This window comes from Kryptolebias marmoratus, linkage group LG6 (genome assembly GCF_001649575.2).
Source record: "Kryptolebias marmoratus isolate JLee-2015 linkage group LG6, ASM164957v2, whole genome shotgun sequence".
NCBI lineage: Eukaryota > Metazoa > Chordata > Actinopteri > Cyprinodontiformes > Rivulidae > Kryptolebias > Kryptolebias marmoratus.
The window spans coordinates 15,555,449-15,568,736 of record NC_051435.1 but is presented as its reverse complement, the minus strand read 5'-3'; the positions used below and the strand labels follow the sequence as shown (position 1 = coordinate 15,568,736).

Below are 13,288 nucleotides of genomic sequence, written 5' to 3'. Positions count from 1 at the left end.
GAGGGTCAGGGTGGACGCTGCTGAGGGCAGACTAACTTTTTACTGCTTAAAAATATATATTTTAAAATGATTTAAAGGGCCACATTTCTAAAACTAAAATGAGCCATAAGCATCCTTTTAAAAAGAGGATAAATAAAGCCTGCTTTGTTTTCTTGAACTGAATGAATTCATTGCTATTATCATTATTTGTTCCACATGAAAACCCCAGTTTGAACCTTTTGGTCTTTGTCATTCATCAAGAAGTAAATTGAACATTTTTACAAAAAATAAATGTTTGCCAGATGTGCAAAAAATCAAATAAAATTGACTCCATATAAAAGGGAGGCATTACTCAGAAGAGAATGAGAAGCTTGGTGCTACTCTCAAATCATGAATGGGCCGGTCTCTGATAACAGCCACATGTATTTTATTGTACCTGGATAAAGGTAATAGGATGTCAGTCATTTATAGAAACAAGCTGAGCAGCACGACCCTAATTCTCAGAAAAGAACATCTGTTCATTAAGCCTTCTGGTAGTATCTATGATGTTGTCTTGGCAAGTAAATAAAAACAATACCTTACTCTTTACTGAGTCAAACAAGCCATGTTTTATTTAAAAAAAAATCTTGCTGTCTGCAGTTACAATCAGTGCACCCTGTTGTGTCAAAAGGATTTTATTTCTTTCCTTCCTGAGAATCTGATTGTTCAATGTGTGATGTTTTCCAGCTCCAGTAATGACCACCATAGGAAAAGGCCTCTGATTGTGTTTGAAGGGAGTTCCTCTCACCCTGGCTCTCTAAAAGTGAAGAAACCAGACGGATCCACCGCGTCACTTGTCACCGACAGGTTAAAACCTCCCCCGGCTGCAAATCTGTCCAACCCCATCCGTAAGCTCAACTCATCCTCTTCGTCCTCGACCACACACCGCACCACCGACGCAGCGAGCCTCAAACGAGAAGCAAACAGTTCGGTAGGAAGTTCCTGTTATGTGTCTCCAGATGTCCACGTTGTGCTTTTTATGTTTTTGAAAAATGCTACAAATCTTTATATTTTTAAGATTTTGGGCGAATCCTTGATCTGTTTGGTGGACTGATTGGAACCAATATTTATTTATTCTTTCTTTTTCTTTCTTTAGAGTCCGCTAAAATCTCCAGAAGTGAAGAAAAAGATCCAGCACGTTACATGGCCCTGACCTCTGACCCAGATGACAGCTTATTTTTCCCTCTTCTGTGTCCCTGACCTTTCGGAGTCCACGTCTTTCCCACCCGCCCATCACATTCTTCCAACTAACTTATTTTCAGATGTGTGTGTAAAGGCCACCTCATTGTTCTCGTTCATTATAGAGCGCTGACACGGCAGAGCGATGCTCAGGAGATCAACCAGCTGATTGAAGTCACAAGCTTCCTTGTTACTTCCCAAAACCTCAAGTGCCCTTGCTGTTACTGTGGTCAGCATCTTCCATCACTTTCTCTTGAACGATATGTAGAAAAAAAGGCTTATTTTCCAACCTGATGCCTGCACTTGATTTTATTTATTTGAGGAGTGGCGATTTCGTTGGGTGAGTTTTGTGTTTTATTTTAAAGGAAAGCTGAAGAAAATCTACACGGTCAGCATTATGAGACACAGATAGTTTTGATCACAACGTGGTAAGAATTGTGTTCACACAAACATTTTGAACTGGTGTCATTCAGTAACTGATAGATAGTGATCATTTTTGTTTTTCATTCCACAAAATATCAAGATTTTATTCAGTGCTTTTTCACATAAAATTCAAAGTTTTTCATTATAACTTTGTTGTGAAGTTGTACATGTTGTAAAGGACTTGGAGTGGAATTCTCACAGATGGATCACGATCCATTAATAAGCAAACATTGGACATTGGATCTGGAAAACTCACCTTGATAGATTTAAACAATGCAGTCAAAGACTTATTATGAATTAAACCACAAATGGATTGTTTTAAAATAATATTTATTGCTTTAAATTAAATTTGCAGCTGATGTTTTTCAGGTAGATGAAGTTCATCAAAAAGAAACACACACAGGAATAAATGTTTTGAACTGGAATTATGTTTGTTACCAGCAATTTTTAAATAAAATTTTCAATCTAAAGAATTGCTTTTGTTGGTGTCATTTTAAAGAAAAATACCTGTTTTCTGTTTTATGTTCTTTTAACATTTGCAGCACATAATATACTCATACATAAAATGTGAATTGAATTCAAAATCCTCAGATTTTTATTTAAACAACATTTAGATGTTTTAATGTATATAGAGATACTGATTCGTACAATATACTTTGTTTTATGTATTTGTAGTTCTTGGGTGTAAAGTAATTTACTTTTTTTGTGTACCAACAAATTACTGACATGATCAGTTTAAATTGTCCCACACAAACATGCTGAACCAGCAGAATATCAGCTTTTCTATTAACTTAAAAAGGGTAACATCCTTTCTCTGTAGTTGGGCAGAAATGTTTATTCATACTTCTAATAACTGTGTCGGAGCAGTTACCTTTTAGAAGTATGAACAAACATTCATGAATAAAGCTGTAATGCAGGGAAAGAAAGAAACAGGGCTAGATTCACAAAAGATGTGCAGCGCCTGGTTTTAGCTCCAATTTTTGCCCATCGTTTGCACCTGCTATCTGCTCCTCCTCAACATCGTATTCTCAAAGCAAATGGCACTAATGATATATTGGCCCAAACCCACCCATCGTGTTCAGCAGGTGTGAGCGATTTGCTCTGTTTGAGTCAGAACACAGTTGTCCTCGATGCAGATTTTTTCTTTTCTGTTGAATGAATAAATAATAAAGCACTCCCTAAAGCTGCATGAACATCTCTCTGTATCAAGAAAGAATCACATTCAGGATGGCATTTATAAATTAGTAGGCAACATTTTCTCTCTTAACCATTATTGTGTCATCTTACACTGAATGTATTCAAGAATTAGTTCTCAGGGCAGATCTTGTTTTCTTAATTATTCTGAGTTTTTCTGTATTCACCTCTAGATGTGATCACAAGATTTTATATTCTAAAATTTACACCTTTTTCGACAAACTATTTGAAGATGCCGCAACATCTGATGTTAATCACTGGAGGAGACGATAAATGATGTCTTTCCTGACATGCCTACCTTCTTTATGAAAAGGCAACAGTGCAGCAGATTGCTCCTCTTCCTCCATCCCTTCTCCTGAGATGCAAATACCACCGGCTTTCAGGAAACAGTATATATTTCACAGTGTTTGTGACACAGTGGTGACCACCACAGTGGTGTTGTGTTTAGGAATTGGGTGCTTTTAGCCTTAGCAGTAATAGATATTGGAGGTTTCCCACTAAATGCATGCAAACTGCATCAGTACAGAAAGACAGTGTTTATTTGGCATAGCAGTTTGAGGTGCATGCCTCCCTTTGTGAAGGCTGTGTGAATTGAAAGGATGTGCAAACACTGTTTTGTGCCTGATGTGCCTTCAAAAGCCATGCAGTCACTGGGGGAATCAGGGTCTAAGTTTAAAATCCTGCATTTGCAAACAAAGTTTTGCTTACCTTCTTAACCTGTTCGTAAAGATCATATTCACAAATCAAACCTATTTAAACCCTTACATTTTTCAGTCAACAAAACATCCAAGCTGACAGTTTGCATTAATGCTGTAGATTTATTCCAGACTGCATCATACAATATCTACCTGCAACTATATTTTGTTTCATAAGCAACTCTTTACATTCATGCATAGAGATATTTAGTTAGTAATCTTTTTTTTTTCCAGGAGTGTGCATTTACCTTGAATAAACTTTGTAAATTCAAATACCACCATTAGTAATCTGAAATTCATAGCTTAAAACTGTGTACATTCATGGTAACACTAAAGATGCTGTGCTCTGAAAGGATTTACTGGATCTTTGCCATTTCTTGATTGTGACGCGATCACCCGGTCAGATTTATCTGGCAGGTTGGATCAGATGTCCTTGCCACACTCGGGGCACAGGATGTCATCACGTTCAGTGAGGAAGCCACGGCCAACCAGGGACACGGAGCACTTCTTGCAGTTGAAGCAGTCGTTGTGCCACTGGCGCTCCTCGAAGGAAATGTATTTGCTGCCCCCAAGACCTGGCAAAGGAAAATCACGTCTGTCAAAACCACTGAGAAACCGTTACTTTTCAGGTCCAAGTAGACAAATAGGATTACCGCTGATTGGGGTGGTGCAGGAGGCACACTTCTTGGCATAAAGGTTGCAGAAGCAGTTTAAACAGTAGGCAAAGTCATCTCTAGAGGTGAACCTCTGCCCAGACAGTTGCTGCTTGCAGCTGGTGCAAAGGAAGCAGTCCTTGTGCCAGGGCTGGTCACGGTAGGTCACTCCACCAGTGGTGATGGGCTAGTCGAAAGAAAGGTTTACACATTTTTATTTAATGAATACGTGAGGAGATAGAGCCACGCTGGACATCAGTTACCTGGAAGTCTTACCTTCTTGCAGTGCACACACTGCATGGCAAACTGCTTCTCGTAGCAGGGCACACAGAAGTTTTGGCTCTCCTTAGGGATGAAGCTCTTGGTGCCGATTGGCTGCTGGCATCTCTTGCAGGTAAAGCAGGTCTCATGCCAGCTGTTGCCCTTGTGCTCCATCTTCCTGGAGCCTTCAGGAAATTATAAATATCATTATATATATGATATAAATATTCTAATGGTAGGCATATTTATATGTTTGTTTGGGTTTTTTTATTGTTATGACTCTCTTTTGGCGTTACATGGTTCAATTCCCTTATTCAAACTGCAGTGGAACAAGAGAATATCTTATTTCTCTTTATCTAATTTAATCATGATGATCTAATATCCTAATCTTAAAATGGAGCAGAATTAGACATCATCATCAGTCTGATGTCAATAACAACCAGATGAAAAAACTAAAAGATGTGAGTGAGACAGTATAAGAATAAGGACAAAAAAAATCAGCCTTAACAAAAATACTTTAAATAACTTAGCTTTTCAGTAGCTATTAGACACTTCTGTAATTCTGTAATGATCACCAATTCTTCCATTGAGAAGCTGATGTTAATGGTACAGTTTGGATGTTATTAGCAGGATTACTCAACCTGATGTATTTTCTTTCCCACCTGGCATGATGGTTTTCTTGCACTCATGACACTTGGAGGAATACTCGTTGGAGTAGCACTCAGTGCACAGGAGCTGCTCATCCTTGGTGGAGAAGGGCTTGTCCACCAGAGAGCGCTTGCACTGGAAGCACTTGAAGCAGTCCTCGTGCCAATGGCGGTCCTTGTAGGACAGATCCTGCAGGAGCATCAGATGGACAGTTCAGACCAGACTGGTGCTGCTTCACCACATCGTGTACAGTACGTGTGGTACTCATGGACATCTCTTACCCTGGTGTTGCAGCCGATGGGCTTCTTGCACTCCTCACAGGTGTTGGAGTACAGGCTTTCGTAACATTTCACACAGTAGGGATTGTCTTCTCGAAGAACGTACTTCTTCCCAAACAGGGATTCCTTGCAGTAGTGGCAGTCGTAGCGCTCGGTCATTTTGACCCAGGAAGGCTAGTTGGGTGAAAAAAGTAAGAAGAAATCATTCTGAAAGAGTAGTCTCATCAGAAGTTTTGTCACCTTCTTCAACCAGCATTGTTTTCAGGTATAGAGATCCTTCATACTGAAGGTATTACACCTTCCTGTTCCATCTCCTTGCTGTCTTTAATTTTGTTCACTGTGTCAAGAGTAGAAGGTGACTGATGAGGAAGGAGGATATAAATAACTGCTATCAGTCCTGCTTAGAGACAGTCAACATTTGCCCTCAGTGCATACCAACGCTGCTAACCCATCCAGCACCTCACCTCCAGCTGTCAGCACCAGATCCCTGTATCCCTTGTCATTGTGCGGATGTACAGCAGTGTTGGGACAACTAAAACTCAGCAGCTGCCTGCATTTTTCCTCTCCAATGACTATTGTCTCTTTGTGAACAGTGCAAAAATTATAGGGCAATTCCATTTTTATTTGTATTTTTTATTTTTTTGGATCACTGACTATTCATTCCTAGGTGCCTCAAAATGAGACCTGTAAGTGATAAGTGATGTTCCATACCAGGAGGTGTCTTTTATCTGGATTAAAATGGAGACTTTTAATCCACCTGTCCTCTCCTCTCGAAGAATTCTCACCCCCCTCCCACATTCCCTCATTGTCTTTCGCTCCCACTATGACTCACCTAGCTTATATAAGGATTTATGTGACTCCTAAAAATACAGAAGGATAATCTGAACGGCCACAAATAAAACCTGGAGCTATTTCGGCGTGCCGCGCAGCTGTTTCCCAGATTCTGGGGTCCCTTTGATGTCGCCCATCTGGGAGACAGGCTGAGCTACGGCCACTTCAGCAGCAAAGCGGATGGCTGGAAAGTTGAAGCCCCTGAAGACAACGTGTCTGTCTTCAAAGGTGGAGGCTTTCAACTTCCGTGCATGCATTAGATTTCAAACAGTTATTTTAAATTTACATTTACAGCTTCATTTTAGTCAAACGAAATAAGGAACATTTGAATAATGTACAAATTTTGCCTAATAAATAATGTTTTTTGATATTTTAATTATGATCAAGATTTCTTTTGACGGCATTATTCAGCCTTTTGAAGAGATGCAAACCTCTTCACAAGTTTAAGAGAGAAATTTCAAGTATTTGCAGCAATTTGTCACTTTTTTTTTTAAAACAGTAACTCATGAGAACTTTTCTTGTAAATTAAAGTTTAAACATCCGCACAGTGGTTATAGTTTGGAAAGTGGATAATAGAGTTAAACGTGAAAACAAATTAAGGCCTAATTTGGTTATGTTTCTATTGAATTCTGAATCACAACTACATAAAAAGTAAAACCCTCGACCAGCTGCAGAACTGCAAATCGCAGCAGATGCATCATATTCGATGCAATGTTCTCCAGACCAATATGAAGCTACAGAGAGCATTTTATTTTGCAATAGTTTTGAAATAGTTGCCATGGCAAGACTTTGCAAGACTGCTACAATCCTACAAAGATTTATATAAGTTTAAAAATGAGCATGTTTATATATTGTAAAGTAGATGTCACCAGTCTTAAAATAGTCCCAAATGTACTTAAAAGTACAGTTTTGCTGGCAGGATTTATGGGGTTGATGAGAAAAGAGGAAAATAATGTCTAAATTATCTGTACAAATGGGGCTCAACAGATGTTTATTCTCCACAGAAGTTGTCTCTGAGGCAGACTGTGAAGAAAGTGGGGTGGAGGAAGAGCTGAATGAGAAATGAGGAGACTGTGCAGGTGGAAAACAGGTAAGATGGGGAGCTGGAGATGAGGATGCAGGATGGAGGAGTGGAGTGGGGTGGGGTGGGGTGGGGGATGAGTAACAGTGTTCGACAGAGTGGTGGACATGAAGACCAGTGAAGAACAAAGAGGGATGGACAGGTGAAAGGATGGAGAGTGGAGCAGCTGAACAGAGCTGGTTCTTACCTTCCTGTCTGAGGAGTGGGCAGCCTGTGTGGAGTCTGGAGCAGACTGAGAAAGGGAGGCTCCGCACGAGCTGTACTTACTCCTGATTGCATTAGTCCACCCATCGTGGGCTAATTGGAAATAGGGGGAGGGGCAAGGGGAGGGGAATAGGGAGGCAGGAGGGGGCAGCGAGGGGGCAGGGGTTCTTTTTTTGAGCTGATCTATAAATACAGCAGCGCCTCAGAGAGAGATAACCCCCGAGGCCCCCCTTTCATGTGCTCCCTCAGTCACCAACAGGACCGCGTCGCCTTTTAAGGTCACCCAGTTGTTGTTCACTCTCTCACACAATCACCATTTCACTCAGATCTTTCCTTCAACTTCATATTTCAACATTTGTCTTTCAATCCTCTAAATCTAACACCCTGAAAAGATTTTTCTTCTCTGCTGTTTCCTTTGCATCAGAAATATCTGTTGGTATCATTATTACAACAATGTTTTCCTATAGTAATATGATGCCAATTAGAGATCAAATATCAAAAACTTTAAACCTGTGGGGCTAAAGTTTTTTACTCAGATGTCTCTTTTTTTTCCCCCACCTCCCCTTCGCAATCCCAAACCTCCACTGTGATATCCAAGCTTGCTAATGTCAGACATGGTTTCAGAGAAAATTTTCACCACTGTTGTCAGCACCCCTCTTGTTCACACTGTGCCCCCCACCACCAGCAGCCCCCACTCTCTTCCACTCTCAGTCTCAGGCAGGTTTTCCAGAGAAAATGTGTCAGCATGGATCCACTGTGGTTCAAGTGCTCTATTTGTGGCACACCACAGAGAGCTTGGTGCTTTAGCAACGAAACAGATCAGATTGTTTTTGAATGGAAATCCTGTGCTCGTTTGAAGATGTACTCCATTTATGTGATATGGGTTGAATATTATAGCCCTGAAATGTTAGTTTCTGTCAGAATGTTGGTTGTCCAAATATCTCAGAATTGATGATTGATTGCTGTGAAATTCAGTGTTATGTTGTTGAGCCTTTGGGGATCCCTTCTTAGGACACTGCCCTTTTTTTTTTTACAAAACCCATGTCTGGACAAACCTGTCGGTGTTATGTTTCCACTTTTTACATTCCTAAGAATCACTGAGTTATACAAACATGCACCTTCATTGTTTTATTGTTACTTTATTTACCAGCTCTCTGCAAAAACTGCTCATCATTTGGTGTAGTTGAAGGGCTCAGACTGACGGAAGCATCTGCAGGGTGAGCTCGAAGAACTACAGAGTCACAGTTTGACGGTTTACATGACTTACACTTACTGCAGTGTTTTAGTACTTGTGTTTCTTTCGTATTTTTATATAACTAGTTGTATTAGTCTATTTTGTTAATGTTGTTGCTGCAACTTGGGTAGGAGTGTAACGTAATTTCAATTTCTATGTATGTCCTGTACATATGCAGAATTGACAATAAAATCAATAAAGATAAAGATAAAGATACTAACAAACACACTTAGAGCATTTCTGTTGCACGTGCCTCACAGTGTCAGAGCAGTACTAGTGACACAAATAGGATCAAAGTGGATTTATTTTTTTTATTTACACCAAATTGCATAAAAAGACAACATTTTCACTGTAATAGAAAGCATCTCCACCCACAAGAGGAAAAAGAGAAGTGCATTTTTTGGCAATTAGCCTGTTTATTTATTTATTTTATTTATTCAATTGTATTGTTTTGCTTTTTATTATAAAGCAGTTTGTCATTTTTATCTGTTAAAGGTACTGTATAAATAAACATTACTAGTTTTCTTACTTCTGTGAGAGATAAGTAGGTGGATAATACTTCAGCTGGTGTATAATAATAATAATAATAATAATAATAATAATAATAATAATAATAATAATAATCTAAAATATGCTACAATAAAATTGTATTAATATGCTGAAAAAAACTATACTGTAGTACTATAGTAACACTATACTAAGAATAATGCATTTTGTATCCTTTTTTAGATTTGCAGATTTATCTTTTTTGCAGTAGATAAAAAAAAACAAAAACAGTCGACTGTCCTTGTATTTAGTTCAAATGTTTATTGTAGAGATGTCCCAGCATGCATGCTGATGGAAACATATAAAAAAAAGCTTGGATGTTTTTGTGGGATAAAAACCTAAAACTTATGATCTGGTGAAAAAGGCTGCTTGAAACTATCTGACATGCTTTGATTATGAGCAAAGGTCAGTAGGAGTTAATCCAGTTTAATGTTGTTTTTTTTTAAATATTGAGTGATATGTGTTTGATAAGTTAATTTATAGGGTGGCACAGCGGAATAGTGGTTAGAGCTGTTGCCTCCCAGCAAGAAGGTTGCAGGATCACTTCCTGGCCTTTCTGGGTGGAGTTTGCTTGTTCTCCCTGTGCTCACGTAGGTTTACTCCAGGTACTCTGGTTTCCTCCCACAGACCAAAAACATGCATGTTAGGTTAATTGATTACTCTAAAATTGTCCCTAGGTGAGAGTGTGAATGGTTGTTTGTCCCATTTGTCTCTATGTGGCCCTGCGATGGACTTGCAACCTGTCCAGGGTGTCCCCCGCCTCTCACACAGTGACCGCTGGGGATAGGCACCAGCTCCCTGCGACCCAGAATGGAGAAGCGGGTAAAGAAAATGGATGGAAGTTAATTTATATAGGATTATTTAAAATTTGTATTTATAATCATCGTAAATATTTATGTTTAGTAGGGTGTGAGAAAAATAGCTTTGTCTCATTTCCATAAATCCATTATTTATGTTCAGTTTTCATCCCTAACAACTAATATTGAAAATATTGTATATAGAGGGTGTTTCTTTTTATTATTGTATCAAACAAAAAACTAAGCTATTGAAATAAACAGGAAATCGTGCTGTTTTGACTTTTACGTCGGTGCAATTGAAGTCAGATGACAGTTTCTCAGACAGAAAGAGATGGAGAAAGATTTCATTTGATTATTTTCTCTGTGACAGACATGTGCCGATAGGTCTTTAACCCAGGCGGAGGAGACAATCCCTTCGATTCAGTTCACTTAATTTAAAACATGTGGTCTAATTAATATCTCAAGGGACAAATCTGTTCAGTTGAAGTAATGGCCAAGCCTCCTCTTACATTCCCTCATTCCTGGCCTTCTTCTTCCTTTCTTTCAGCTGGTACAAAGTCACCCCTCCCCCACCCTGCGGCGCTCTGGACCGGGGCCTCCGCTTCAGCTGCTAAGGCCAGAGGATAAAAGTGCAGCTGTCTGGGCACAGCGAAGCTATCATGATGCTAAAGCCTGGTGCTTATACTGCCTGCAAATACAGCCCTGTGAAAAGGTCAGGTCAGGCAGACCCCATCATCACCGTTGGACAGTTAATCATTAATGCCACAGCAACCAATTGCACTGGAATTATTCTGGGTCATGCAAGATCCAGTGTCATCATCTGGAAGAACTTCATTGCACTTTGTGTCGGTCCGGTCGAAATGGATCCCCGCAACTGACGTTAAAGCCCGTGCGCCATCATAATGACGGTCTCAAAGGTGCAGTTAAAGTTGATGAAGACGGATTGGATTATTTGGGCCTTCTAATGAGGGTAGCAACTGTGCAGCAGAAGGCTAGAAGCCTAGTTTTTAAACCTGGACATTTGAGGCTGTAGCCTCGGATGTTTTCTGTCATAGGAGAGCTCAGGTGTCAAAATACAGCTCTACTGCTCGAAAACTACACTAATTGAATTGAGTATTGAGTATTTTAAGAAAAAAAAAAAGTTGTCGCACAAATTTATCTGGACATGTCTAAAACTCAAGTGACAAGACTGTGAGTCTCTGTGACTCATCTGAGTAAACTGAGAATCCTTTACCCTCCTGAATGCTGTTCACCAAATAATCTCCAACAACTGCAGCTCAGTGAGAAACCGGCTTTATCAGGAAGCTTCAGTAACATTCTTACCACTGTTGTTGAACGAAAACTATCTCAGTTCTGACAGATTAAAGCTAACTAAGTTACATTTAGACATCTAAACTAAAATAATTATTTTTAGCAAAATTTGCATCTTAATTGCTTGTAGCACTCCATTTTTTTGTTTAGTGTTGGAGTTTTGAGGCTTTAATTCAACACATGATGCTTTTTATAAGATATGTAAGATTAAAAAGTTTCATCTTTCGGTTTAAGTAACTTCATCGATTTCATCACTTTGCAGTAATGTTCCTCACAAGTTGAACAAAAACAACAGAGTGAGCTACAGTATATGTCTGATACTTCCCACCCAAGTAAGACTGGATGGCACTTTAAGTCAGGCATATTATAGCCACTACTGAAACCTCCCTCCCACATTGGGATCTCTGGCTACCTGTAAAACATAGACGGGATTTTAAAATTCTTGTCATTGCAAAGCCTCAAATGTCCCAGCCCTGCCTCATCTGAGCAGCTCATTGTTTCCATTTATCCCGCTGGAACTCTACAGGTCAGCTCGCGGTTCCCCGACTTTCCAAGTCTAAAACGGGAAGCGGGGCTTTTAGGTTTTGAGGCCCCTCTTCTGTGGAGTCAGGTGCTGGTCTGGATGTGGAAAACAGCCACGCTTTGAACATTTAGGACGAAATGTAAAACTTACCTCTATTTTTAAAAAAAGCCCTTAAATTGAAATCTGGCCTGTTTTGTAATATTTACTTTATTGTGACTAGTCTTTCTTTTCATTCATAGTAATACTTTACTCAACATTATATTGGTACATAGGAATATTTTGTGTAATGCTTCTTTTTTTAATGCCTTTCTGAGTCTATGAGTTTAAGGAGGTATGGATTAGGATGTATGTGGTCATGTCTGAGATGTGATATTTCTACTGACACTTGGAGTTAAAAGTTACCCCTTTAAGTTATTTTTAAAGTTTTAAACTTTTATATGTGCACAGGATGTCTGTGAATGAACAACAAAGTTAAAATCCAGAAAAATATCTCTTTCATAGTGTTAATAAACAGAATCAGGCCTAAAGATTTTGCTTCTAAATTGCAACTGAACTTTATTCCTCCTCAAATTTCTGCCCTGACTTCTCCCTTTTATTTCATTTACTGAATTTGCTGATAGGTTTGTGTGTGTGTGCTGTGATATTTAACACAAAATTATTTTCAAATGTCATCATGTGATTATTTTTTTGTGAGTTCTCCAAATAAACAGAAGCCGAGGGGAAAATGAGGAGCTTGTTTGAATCAGCGAGTGAAATAAGGAGGCCTCGTGAAACTTATCTCTGTGAGAAGTTCCCCTCGTTTTCTTTGCACAGCTGCATTGACAGATTTTTAAAGTACAACCACAGACATAAAAGTAGGGTGTGACAACCGTTTTAAACATACTTATAGACAGGTGGACAGACAGACTCTTACGACTGGAACAGTTTTAAATCTTTAACTTCAGTAAACTGCAGGCTTCTCCGACACCTGTTCTCCCTGCCTCCGTCTCAGGTCTTGTGGTTGCTTTTTCACCTGAGAGTGAATTTATGGCCATGATTAAAAGGCTCCTTAGCTCATTGTCACTGTTTCTGCACTCGGTGCCACAGCCGTGATGCGGATCTAAATCTGACGCATCAAATCCTCAGTCATTTAGCGTGGTGTTGTGTTCCCTGACGGCTAAATCCCTGCAGAGACTGGGGAGATGCTTTGGCCCCAGCAGTGACCCGGCGCTTTATTTAGATGCTGAAATTTCTGTTTTTCTCTTTTGTTCCTCTTGACCTGGGTGCTGTTTTTACACTATTAAAATGATACAAACAGCTAAACCTGACACTTGCACTCTCTAAGTTAAAAAAAAATCTGCTTCTTTCTGTATTTCCGTCACATATGAAAGGAAATGCAGTGATGTGATAGTAAGATCCTTAAAACATCATTA

At 39.4% G+C, this 13,288-nt stretch overlaps 2 protein-coding genes across 2 annotated transcripts in view; one reads left to right on the top strand and one right to left on the bottom strand.

Moving 5' to 3' along the window:
* lg6h2orf49 (linkage group 6 C2orf49 homolog) overlaps positions 1 to 2,090 on the top strand; it is a 6,045-nt gene extending 3,955 nt beyond the window's left edge. Inside the window, exons 3-4 of the mRNA XM_017410349.3 lie at positions 706 to 949; positions 1,115 to 2,090. Coding sequence (XP_017265838.1) covers positions 706 to 949; positions 1,115 to 1,171 — 301 coding nt within the window. The 3' untranslated portion in view covers positions 1,172 to 2,090. The remainder of the gene's footprint in view (positions 1 to 705; positions 950 to 1,114) is intronic.
* A 1,522-nt stretch (positions 2,091 to 3,612) lies between these two features.
* Positions 3,613 to 5,523, bottom strand: fhl2a (four and a half LIM domains 2a). Its single transcript, XM_017410347.3, has 5 exons — positions 5,353 to 5,523; positions 5,086 to 5,260; positions 4,439 to 4,608; positions 4,163 to 4,349; positions 3,613 to 4,084 (listed from the first exon to the last, which is right to left on the bottom strand). The coding sequence occupies exons 1-5, from the start codon at positions 5,506 to 5,508 to the stop codon at positions 3,933 to 3,935; spliced, it is 840 nt and encodes a 279-aa protein (XP_017265836.1). The 5' UTR covers positions 5,509 to 5,523; the 3' UTR covers positions 3,613 to 3,932.
* Between the last annotated feature and the right edge of the window lie 7,765 nt (positions 5,524 to 13,288).